The 11,875-nt window shown below is 37.7% G+C and overlaps 2 protein-coding genes across 2 annotated transcripts; one reads left to right on the forward strand and one right to left on the reverse strand.

Moving 5' to 3' along the window:
- Nucleotides 1-1,435: 1,435 nt before the first annotated feature.
- On the reverse strand, nt 1,436-3,010 carry LOC142163009 (uncharacterized). Its single transcript, XM_075220256.1, has one exon. The coding sequence runs from the start codon at nt 3,008-3,010 to the stop codon at nt 1,436-1,438; it is 1,575 nt and encodes a 524-aa protein (XP_075076357.1).
- Nucleotides 3,011-6,762: 3,752 nt separating this feature from the next.
- LOC142163010 (uncharacterized) lies at nt 6,763-7,617 on the forward strand. The gene is made up of 2 exons (XM_075220257.1): nt 6,763-7,392; nt 7,498-7,617. The coding sequence occupies exons 1-2, from the start codon at nt 6,763-6,765 to the stop codon at nt 7,615-7,617; spliced, it is 750 nt and encodes a 249-aa protein (XP_075076358.1).
- The last annotated feature ends 4,258 nt before the right edge of the window (nt 7,618-11,875 follow it).

Consider the following 11,875-nt stretch of genomic DNA (forward strand, 5'->3'; position numbering starts at 1 on the left):
TTGAAAACCTTGATAGAGGCGGCCTAAACAAAAGTTAGGACACAAAAAAACTCACCTATTTCAAACTACGGAATGACTTGATGCTCTTCATCGAGGTATGTAGGCAGCTTAGAGTTTCATTCTATTTTCAGTCATATGAGTTCAAAAAATACATATTACCCAAGGAATTTTTCAAATGAGGTATGATGGAATATAATTCACTTGATTGACACTAGAAAATTAGGTGTACATGTATTCTTTCGTTGAACCCTCTGTCATGTCTTGATGGCTCAATGGGGGTAAGTCCTCCATGTCAAATTGAGGTCTTTGATGGAATGATGGTAGCTTCTTTAATAAGAGGCTAAGTATTCAAGTTGAAGTCTCCAATTTTAAGTCAAGTTTATTTTTCCAGGCTTGTTACATCATCAATTTGAAGTGTTCAACTCGGCTAGTTCTTTAAATTAAAGTCTGCAAGCATGTCAAGTCTTCAAATCCATAAAGCACTAAAAATAAGTCAAGAACAAAGGGGAACATTAAGGAGAACTCACAATATACAGTGAAGCAAAAAAAGTTTTATTTCTGATAAGAACATCTACTAAACAATCAAATGCAAGAAGAAAAGAAAAAGAAAAAACAAATAGAGTATTGGTTATAGCCTAATCTAAGCACAACTTGTAGTTGGCCAAATCTTTGAGCATAGCTTCCAAGTATTTCTTCTTCTTCTCCTAATCGGCCAAGTCATCTGCAGTCCACGAGGCAGTGCAGCATGCGTCATACTCCTTTCTAGTAGTTGAGGCTCCTAATTTGGCTTCTTCAACTTCTTTCTCAACAACTTCTAAAAGGGCTTCTAAGTTCTTCTCTTTTTCACAGAGCTTCTCTATCTTCTCTTTCACTGTAACTAGGGACTGACAGATAGATGACGCTTCTCTAACCTTCTCTTCTTCTTCTTCAATCATGGCATTTGTAAGGTGTACCTCAACATCTGATATTGCATTCTCTTCAACCTTCTCAGATAAATCCGACCGTGTCTTGTTATATGAAGCAGCAAGCTCAAAAAGGGACTCTAATAGGTTTTTCAAAGGGGAAATATCCACATCATCCCCACCTACTGCCTCAAGGATCACTTTAGTGTTTTCTTCAATCTCAGAGACATTGTCTGCAGTGCTGCCGTTCACGCAATTCAGAGCCCAACTTTGCCCTAATTCAATCATGAGAAATAGAAGTTGCCTCTTGATCTACTTTAGCTGTGGAAGATAATTTTTGTGGGTTCGGTCCTGCTACAGACTCACCACTATCTTATGGCCTTACTTGTTGCAACGCTCCAACGTTATTAGCTTGGAAAAATAATAATAATAATAATAATAAATAAATAAATAAATGTAAGAACACTTTAGCAAATTCATTTGGCCACGGATAACAAAAATAAAAAGTTTATGTTTTCTTTTACCTTCTCATTCTAAGTTGTTCGTGTTCTTGAAGGGCTATCAACGCTTTGGACCTTTACAACCCCTTCTGGGTTTGGCCTTTTCTTTTTCCAACATTGATCTCCTTTGATGTTATCACTCTCCTCTTGGGATAGGCGTTTGTTAGAGGCATCAACGACTACACCAAATGGAATAAGACTTTTGTCAATTGGAGTATGGATCTCTTCTCTTTGAACTTCTTTGTGTAGCATGGGTCTATTGCCTGCGCGCATCTCAACTACCTTTGATTGTAAAGCAGGAAGCTTATCAATCACTAAGACATCCTCGTTGTGGTCTTGAATGGTATTTGTGATTAGCTCAACAGTATTCATCAAAAATTGTAAGTGGTCTTCAAGAAGTCTTCCATGCGCCCTTGCCCACCAAGATCTATAGTTAGACGATGTAAATTTCTTCATGTTGGACCCAAAAGGAGGAAATACTGCCCTCGACTTAGATCTAGTCAACACACAAATTCGTGCAAGTCTTAACCCTTCTTCTAATGAGGCCTCACGAAAATCTTGCTCCAAGTGACCAGGGGTGTCTTGATAAAAACCAAATTGGCGGCTAAATCGATGAGGGCTGTAAGGTTCAATAATAAAATTGACTCCATCCCTCAAAAGAAGATAATTCGAGCGACTACTCATACAGAAATTTAACTTGGACTCATCTGCCTTACCATCGTCATAGTAGTGGTACGGATCAAATCTGCGAGGCATTATCGAAGTCCAAATGATATTTTCTCCATTATGAATACGCTTCCTTGCTTCCTCTTTCCCAAAATATCTAGCAGCACCTTTACCAGAACATGCGGCCATGAGAGGAACAGCTGGCCCCTTTGCATACGAAAAATGAGTCTTAAAGTAATCGGCTAACCAACCATACACATAATGAGTTGGAAAACAAGTTTGAGCAGGATCAAGCAACGAGCACTTTGAAATCTCATTCAAACCCTTATATATTCTGGCTAAGACTGGGACTGCAAGAATGACTCTTCGTTTACAAGCAAGATGACACGCGATCTTAAAGGTACCAGGACGAATGAAGGCACCATCTTTTGAAGGGAGCACAAAAATACATAACCAACAAGATAGAAAAGCAGCCAAGTACGTCTCGTCTTTCTTGTCATCCATAACTCCTAGCTTATGGAATAAAGCTTCTTCAACAGTCGACCAATTAACTGCTTCCTCTATGACTCCGGTAGGATTGTGCGTCGATTTCAAATAAGCTGACTTCTTTTCTTTCCTTAAAGGAGGATGAGTATACTTCATTGTCTTCCTACACCAGAACTCTACCCATTTTTTCGCAGAAACCTTTGGATCATTGCTACCTCCCTTTTGGAGCCGATGGAAGGCATCAAATAAATGCTCACAAGTCTGGGGAAGAAACCTTCTCCCCTTGTCATATGTGCCTGTAAGCTCTTCAATGTTTGGCACAACTTCCTCGTAAGGAGATCCTATTATAGGGAAACCACCAATCTTATACAAATCCCAAAGTGATATGAATAGTTCTCCAGCAGAGGTAATCAATGTATTGGTAATAGGGCACCATGCCTCACAGAAAGCCTGCATAATATTCGTATTATGGTCATATGTGAAGAATGAAAATATACGGCATCATAAACTCTTGCACCCTCCAGTGACAAGCGACACCTACTTAGGACGTCTTCTGCCCATTCCCAGTAGCCAGGAACGTAATGAAATTCACTGCCGAACGGCAAATTATTACCCCATTGAGTTTCCTTGTTAATAATTCGACGCCCTAGGCATGGTAAGGTACTCGCGATATTCCAAGCATGATGAGTAGTAGTGCAAAGCATCCATGTTTTTGGAGGACGACTATTGTATTCAAGCGTCCAGTCTGCCAAATAAGGTAGGTCCCTCAAAGGTACACATGAAGCTGCAGCATATTGGCAGATTATTGACCTATCAACTAGTAACCTTGTCCCTTCCTTGCTTACCTTATGGTCCGAAATAATAAGGCATTGTGAATAAGAGGAAGAAATTCTTGAGTCTTTGAAGTAAACTATGTTTAGACTGCAAAAAGAGAGAAAAGTGTTTATTAGAACTTAACTTAGAAATGCGATATTCATGGCCTTAAATTCATAATATAATGTGTCATATCTCAAGACTAATCCTACCAAGCATGGAAAAGGCAAAGTCTTTGTCTTGGACGGTGTAATGGTCTTTACCATAGATGAAGAAAGTCAAGTTTTCAAATAAAGTGAAGTCTTTGGCTTAAACAGGTCTATGCCTTAGATAAAATGAAGTTAAATCTTCAAACAAGATGAAGTCATTAGCTTAGACGGTGTAATGGTCTTCGTTTCAGACAAAATAAATCTTTGGCCCAGACAGTGTAATGGCCTATGCCTCAGATAAAATGAATTTAAATATTCAAACAAGATGAAGTCATTAGCTTAGACGGTTTAATGGTCTTCGCTTCAGACAAAATAAATCTTTGGCCCAGACGGTGTAATAGTCTATGCCTCAGATAAAATGAAGTTAAATTTTCAAATAAGATGAAGTCATTAGCTTAAACAGTGTAATAGTCTTCACTTCATACAAAATAAATCTTTGGCCCAGACGGTGTAATGGTCTATGCCTCAGATAAAATGAAGTTAAATATTCAAACAAGATGAAGTCATTAGCTTAGACGCTGTAATGGTCTTCGCTTCAGACAAAATAACTCTTTGGCCCAGACGGTGTAATGGTATATGCCTCAGATAAAATGAAGTTAAATCTTCAAACAAGATGAATTCATTAGCTTAGAAGGTGTAATGGTCTTCGTTTCAGATAAAATAAAATCTTTGGCTTAGACGGTGCAATGGTCTTTACCTCGGACAAAACAAAGTCTCCAACTTAGATGTTGTAGTGGTCTTCGCATCGGAGAAAATAAAGCTTTTAGCTTAGACGGTGTAATGGTATTCGCCAGACAAGGTTGCATGACAAGCAAAATAACTGAAGAATATTTGTCGAAAAGAGGTACATAAACCTGTGGGAAGATATAAAAATGCTCTAATTGATTTTATACGGTTAAGGAGGAACTCAAGAAATTCTCAAAGACATGTCAAGTTGGCTTTTAAAATGCTAAGTATTAAATCCAAACAAATACTAAATGGACAAAAAAAAGGGACGCAATACAAGTCCAGCTAAAAGAAATTTATTTACATGCACTGGAATGGACCCTAAGATTTTAAAATCAAAGAAAAGCAATAAAATCAAATACCAAGGCGTTCAAGATCAAATTACTTGTTCGTGATCAAACCCAAATTCAAGTTCAAGTAGGAGATTCAATATCAAGCTTTACAAGCCCTTGAATCAAATCAAAGTCAAGCTCATTAAGATACTTTACATTCTTGAAAAATCAGAGGAATGTCATAGAGATTGTAATACTTTCATTTATTGAAATTAAATACTGCATTTGTTACGCAATTTTCCAGTCTAGATTATTTATTTTTCTCGACGCGAAAATTTGTTGTTACAATCACTGCACATCTCTATGGTATTCCTCTGATTCTACATTTGTTACACTTTTCTGCCATTGTTGGCCGTACCCACTGAAGCAATCACGTAAAGGATTGGGTTACAAACAACCCTCGCCAATCCGTATCTCCATTAAAAGAGCAAGTTGCAATTACATTACTGCTAAAGAAGTGTCTACGACGCTCAATAAGAAGCCTTCTGTGTTTAATCGACTTACAAAGCCAAGGACCTCAGTCTTTGATAGGTTGGGACCATTGAAGAAGGAAAACAAGCGTCATGGAAGTGATAGAAGGATTGGAGCACCTATCTTCGCTAAAAGGAGATTTTGACCACAGACTTCCCAAGTTTGATTCCTTCTAGAATGAGGCGAGAGACCAAACTTGTAGTTTCGTGCGAAAAGGTCCTCAAAGCAAAGGCTCATACTATAGTACACACTAGAGAATGGGAGGAAGATGAAGATAGTGTGGGGTCATCATATCATATCTCCATTTATGATGAACAAAATGTTTCATCTTATACGGAAGTCAAGGAAAAGTGCCTTGATATTCATGTATGTCATCATATATCTTTTAATAATGGTGATCCTCAAAAAGATGAAGACGCTAAAGATACACCACCTGAGCTTGAAGAAGGGGTGAAGACAACGATTGATGCGCTAAAAGAAGTCAATCTCGAAGTAGTTAAAGATCCAAAACCCACATATGTCAGTGCCTCTCTAACTAATGATGAAGAGGGCAAATATATTGAGCTGCTTAAGGAGTTCAAAGACGTATTTGCTTGGAGCTACAAAGAAATGCCAGGTTTAGACCCCAAGGTGGTTGTTCATCATCTTGCTGTCAGACGAGGTGCTCGTCCTGTGAAGCAAGCACAACGTTGTTTCAGACCTGAACTGGTTCCCTTGATTGAAACCAAAGTTAACAAGCTTATTGAGGCTGGTTTTGTTTGTGAAGTTAAATATCCTACATGGATTTCAAGCATCGTCTCTGTAAGAAAGAAGAATGGCCAAATCCGAGTTTGTGTTGACTTTAGGGACCTAAATAACGCTTTTCCTAAGGATGAATTTCCTTTTCCTATCCCTGAGATCATGATTGATACAACTAGATACGAGGCGATGTCTTTCAGGGGTGGTTCATCTAGATATAATCAAATTCGCATGGCACCGAAGGACGAAGAACTTACTGCATTTCGCACCCCTAAAGGTACATACTGCTACAAGGTAATGCCTTTCGGTTTGAAGAATGCTGGTGCTACATATCAACGTGCCATGAAAAATATTTTTGATGACATGCTTCATAAAAACGTGGAGTGTTATGTTGACGACTTGGTGGTAAAGTCAAGGAAGAAAGATGATCACTTGCACGATTTAAGGATGGTATTTGAACGGCTTTGGAGATACCAACTCAGAATGAACCCGTTGAAGTACTCTTTTTGAGTTACTTCTGGGAAGTTCCTCGGTTTATTGTTCGACATCGAAGTATCAAAATTGATAAAGCTAAAGTAGATGCTATCTTGAAAATGCTCGAGCCTAAAGATATTCATGAATTAAAAGCTTGAAAGGTAAGTTGGCATATCTTAGGAGATTTATTTCGAATCTGGCTGGAAGATGCCAACCATTTAGCCGCCTCATGAAGAAAGGGGTTCCTTTTGAATGGGACCAAGCTTGCAGAAATGCTTTTGAAAGCATTAAGTCTTATCTGATGAAACCTCCAGTATTGGCAGCCCCAATACCTAGAAAGCCATTAATATTATACATTTTAGCACAGGAAAGGTCTGTGTAAGCGCTTCTCGCTCAAGGAAACAGTGAAGGCAAAGAAAATGTGCTTTATTACTTGAGTAAGATGATGACACCAAATGAGCTCAAGTATTCTCCTATTGAGAAGTTATGTTTGGCACTTGTCTTCTCTATTCAGAAGCTGAAGCATTACTTCCAAACCCACATTGTGCGACTCGTCTCAAGAGTGAACCGCATCAAGTTTGTCATGTTTAAACTAGTCCTAAGTGATGAATTAGCGAGGTGGTACCTACAATTTCAACAATTTGAAATTGTGTATGTTCCTCAAAATGCAGTAAAAGGACAAGCATTAGCAGACTTCCTAGCTGACCATCCGATTCTAGATGATTGGGAGTTGTCTGATGAATTGCCTGATGAAGATGCAATGATCATAGAAATTCAACCTCCTTGGAAGATGTATTTTGATAGCGCTACACATCGTGAAGGAGTTGGCGCTAGAATAGTGTTTATCACTTCTCAAGAAGAAGTTTTGCCATATTTTTTCACTCTGAAACAATGGTGCTCCAATAATGTTGTTGAATATCAAGCGTTCATACTTGGGCTTGAAATGGCTGTGGATATCAAACAATTGCAACTACAAGTTTTTAGAGACTCCAAGTTAGTGATCAATCAGATTTTGGGTAGCTATGAGGTCAAGAAGCCAGAGTTGGTTCCATATCACAAATATGCTCAACGATTGGTAAGTTGACTTGGAGAGGTAACTATTCAACACGTGCCGAGAAAGGAAAATAAGAGATATGATGCATTAGCAGCCTTAGCTTCTAAATTTTCTTTGCCTAATCAGACACAAGTCGTTCTTTGCCAAAGATGGGTAGTTCCTCCACCAAATGGCTATGAGGAAGAAGAAAGCGAAGTTGAGCATATTGCTTCCGTTCTTAAGGTTGGAATTGAAGACTGGCGATAACCATTAATCGATTATCTTTGTTACGATATATTTCCATAAAATCCACGAAGGAAAACGGAAATCCGAAGGAGAGCCCCTTGTTTTCTTTATTACAAGAATACACTCTACAGATGATCATTTGATGGAGTGCTCTTACATTGTTTGGGGACTGATGAATCCCTTCGAGCCTTACAAGAAGCACACTCTGGAGTATGTGGTGTGCATCAATCTGGGCCAAAACTTCATTTCAACATAAAAATAATGGGATATTATTGGCCAACCATGGTGAAAGATTATTTGGATTACGCTCGGAGGCTTGCCAATTCCATGCTATCTTCATACATCAACCGCCTGAAGTATTACACCCAACTGTTGCCTCTTGGCCATTTGATGTTTGGGGTTTAGATGTTGTTGGTCCACTGCCGAAGTCTTCTGGTGGACATCTATATATTTTGGCCGTAACTGATTACTTTTCGAAGTGGCCAGAAGTTCTTTCTCTTAAGGAAATAAAGAAGGAAAATGTAGCTAACTTTATCCGAGTCAATATTATCTATCGATTTGGCATTCCACGATATATATTGACGGACAATGGTAAGCCATTTGATAAAAAGTTGATGAATAAAATATGTGATCTTTTTGGCTTCAAGCAATTTAATTCCTCCATGTATTATGCTGCTGCTAATGGACTAGCTGAAGCATTTAACAAGACACTCTGTAAATTGTTGAAAAAAGTTGTTTCTAAGTCTAAGAGAGATTGGCATGAGAGAATGGAAGAGGCTTTTGGGCATATAGGACCACATATCGCACACCAACGAAAGCGACTCCTTATTCCCTTATTTATGGAGTTGAAGCAGTCCTTCCACTTGAGCATCAAATCCCATCGTTGCGGCTGGCCATTGAAAAAAGACTCACTGATGAAGAAAATGCTCGGTTACGCCTTAAAGAATTGGAATCTCTTGATGAAAATAGGGTAGAAGCTCAACAAAGCCTTGAATGTTACCAAGCTCGCCTGTCTCAATCTTTTAACAAAAGGGTACGCTTTAGATCTTTCCAAGTGGGTGTCCAAGTTCTTGTGGTCAAAAGGCCTATTATTACCTCTCGTTGATGTGGGGGCAAATTCTCTGCTAAGTGGGATGGACCATATATCGTACAAGAGGTATACTCAAGTGGCGCTTACAAGATAGTTGACTTGGAAGGTTTGCGGAATAGCCCCATCAACGGGAAATTCATGAAGAGATACTATCCTTGAAGAAAACAAATACGCTCCTTGATGCACGAGCATAAACTGCATGTTACTCCTGACCTGCAAGAGTATATACTATGCACGGCCCACAAAAAAGTCCGCTAGGTTGAAAACCTCGAAAGAGACGGCTTAGGCAAAAGTTAGGACATCCAAAAAAAAAGTCTGCTAGATTGAAGACCTCGAAAAAGGCAGCCTAGGCAAAAGTTAGGACGCAAAAAAAACACTCACCCATTTCTAACTATGGAATGACTTGATCCTCTTCACCGAGGTACGTAGGCAACTTAGAGTTTCATTCTAAGTTCAGTCATATGAGTTCAAAAATACATATTACCCAAGGCATTATTCAAATGAGGTATGATGGAATAAAATTCACTTGATTGACACTTGAAAATTAGTCAGTCATACATGTATTCTTTCGTTGAACTCTCTATCTTATCTTGATGGCTCAATGGGGGCAGGCCTTCCATGTCAAATTGAGTCTTTTGATGGAATGATTGTAGTTTTTTTAATAAGAGGCTAAATATTCAATTTGAAGTCTCCAATTCTAAGTCAAGTTAATTTTTTCAAGTCTGTTACATCATTAATTTGAAGTGTTCAAGCCCGCTAGGTCTTAAAGTTGCAGTCTTCAAATTCACCAAGTCAAGTTAAGGCCTTCGAATTCGCCAAGAGTTGAAGTCTTCAATTCTGCAAAATTTTCAAGTTGAATCATCAACTTAAAGTCTTCAAATCTGTCAAGTCTTCAAGTAGAGGCTTTCAAGTTTGCCATGTCTTTAAGTTGAAATTTACAAGCTAATCTTCAATTGAAAGCCAATCAGAAGTCTTGAAGTCTTCAAATTGATATAGCCTTCAATTCTTTAATTGGAAGCTTCAGTATATCTCCAAGTGTATAGTAAAATCCTTTGATATAGTCTGCACCATCTTTAATATTTAGATCTTGAACTATTAGAAGGAAGATTTTAATATGTCTTTAAATCTTCAACTAGAAGTATTTAAAATGTTGGCTTGCATGACTTGATTTGTGTTGCAGAAAGAGGATCCTTCAACTGCGAGATTTTCTTTACTAAAGTGATATCTTTGGAATTGATTTCTTATTCTACCTGCAAAAAAAAAAACATATCTATATAAAGGAGATCATAAAATTACATGTGAAGATCCAAATTGAAGAGATATTCTTGGTGGTCAGCTTTTTGAAAAAGAAATCATGCTTCATACAATCTCTGATTCGTGCATCTCGAAATGAGGACGAGCTTTTGTTCCTTTGCACCAAAAGGTAAAATCTTTTGGCGATAAAATAAAATCTGCAAGTTAGACTCTATAATGGTCTTCGCTTCAAATAAAATGAAGTCTTTAGCTCAGGCAGTATAATGATCTTCGCTTCAGACAAAATAAATCTTTGGCTCAGACGGTGTAATGGTCTTTGCCTCAGATAAAAGTAAAGTCTTTGGTGTGATGGTCTTTGCCATTGATAAAGAAAGTCAAATTCTTGGACAAAATATAGTCTTCAGTTTAGACAGTATAATGGTCTTAGCCTCGGACAAAGTAAACTCTTCAGCTTAGATGGTTGTCTTCGCCTTTGCAAAATATAATTTTCAGCTTAGCCGGTGTAATATAATTTGCCTTGTATAAAGTAAAGTCTTTGGCTCAGATGGTGTAATGGTCTTCACCTCATACAAAGTAAATTTTTGCCTCAAACGGTGTAATAGTCTTCACTTCAGACAAGATAAAATCTCTGGCTCGAACGGTGTAATCATCTTCGTTTCAGATAAAATAAAGTTTGGCTTAGACGGTCTACTGATCGGACAAAGTAAAATATTTGACTCAGACAATATATTGGTCTTTGCCTCGTATACAGTAAAGTCTTTGGTTTAAACAATGTAATGATCTTTGCTTATTATAAAATAAATTTTTTGGCTTAAACGGTATAATGGTCCTTACATCGAACAACATAAAATCTTCAGTTTAGACAGCTTAATGATCTTTACTCTGAACATTGTAAAGCCTTCTCATTGGTCAAGGTAAAGTAAAGCCTTCGGCTCGAAAGGAATAACGAAAAATCTTCGCTTGAACAGAATAAGGTAAAGTCTTCTGTCTGAACGAAGTAAACTTTTGGTACCACTTTAAAATTAGTGTTTGTATCAGAATCGACTCCTTTTGAGCCTTGAAAAAGAAATGAAAAGTAGAAGAATGTATAAGAAAAGGAAAGAACTTTACCTGGCAACGACAAATAAATTTAAGTCCTTAAGGTGTCACCTGCTTGATGCACAAGAAAAAAAGAAAGAAAATCAGTATGAATTCATATATTTACATGTACAAGACGATTAAACCCGTAAAAGTCCACGCAGATTCATGAGAGCACTATGTAATGAACTGAAAACACTTAAGAGAAGCCAACTTTCGAGTCTGCTTTGGTCATCTATCAGGGACGCATGATTACAATTGTATCTCAAGGCTAGTATTTATAGGCATGGACACAACTACGAGTTGTTGTTTATGGAATGAATTCTACAAATACTAAACAAGTTTGTTTCCTCAAAATAAGGAAATGAGAATGGTACTTGAATCCTTAAATAAAGGACAGCAGATCCTTTATCTATTGGAAGATAAGTGCAAAAGCAATGCAAAAGGATGATCTTGAAGCCACCTATTGCCACGTATGGAACCTGAAAATATTTTTCCTATTTAATGTAGAGGACTGACCAAGTCAGGGAGTATTCCAAATCAAGCTAATCCCAAGTAGTGAAATGGCAAGAAGTTCATGGGATAAGTATGGATAAGAAGCCTTAACAGTGTTTGATTACCATGAATTACCATCTTTTGACTAATTCTGCAAAACGCGGTAACAACATCATTTCCTTAAAATAAGGAAATAAGTTTGAGCCCATTTGGCTTAGCTGATTTAAGTAGCTGATAAGGATTAGGTGCTGAAAAACACTTTTAAGTGACGAAGCTGATTTAAAAAATAAACAGTTACGTATTTGGATAAAAGTGCTGAAATTAATAATAAGAAGAATTGGGTATACGAGGAGTTTTGTTTAA

The sequence above is a fragment of the Nicotiana tabacum genome, chromosome 8, assembly GCF_000715075.1.
Source record: "Nicotiana tabacum cultivar K326 chromosome 8, ASM71507v2, whole genome shotgun sequence".
In the NCBI taxonomy this organism is placed as follows: Eukaryota; Viridiplantae; Streptophyta; class Magnoliopsida; order Solanales; family Solanaceae; genus Nicotiana; species Nicotiana tabacum.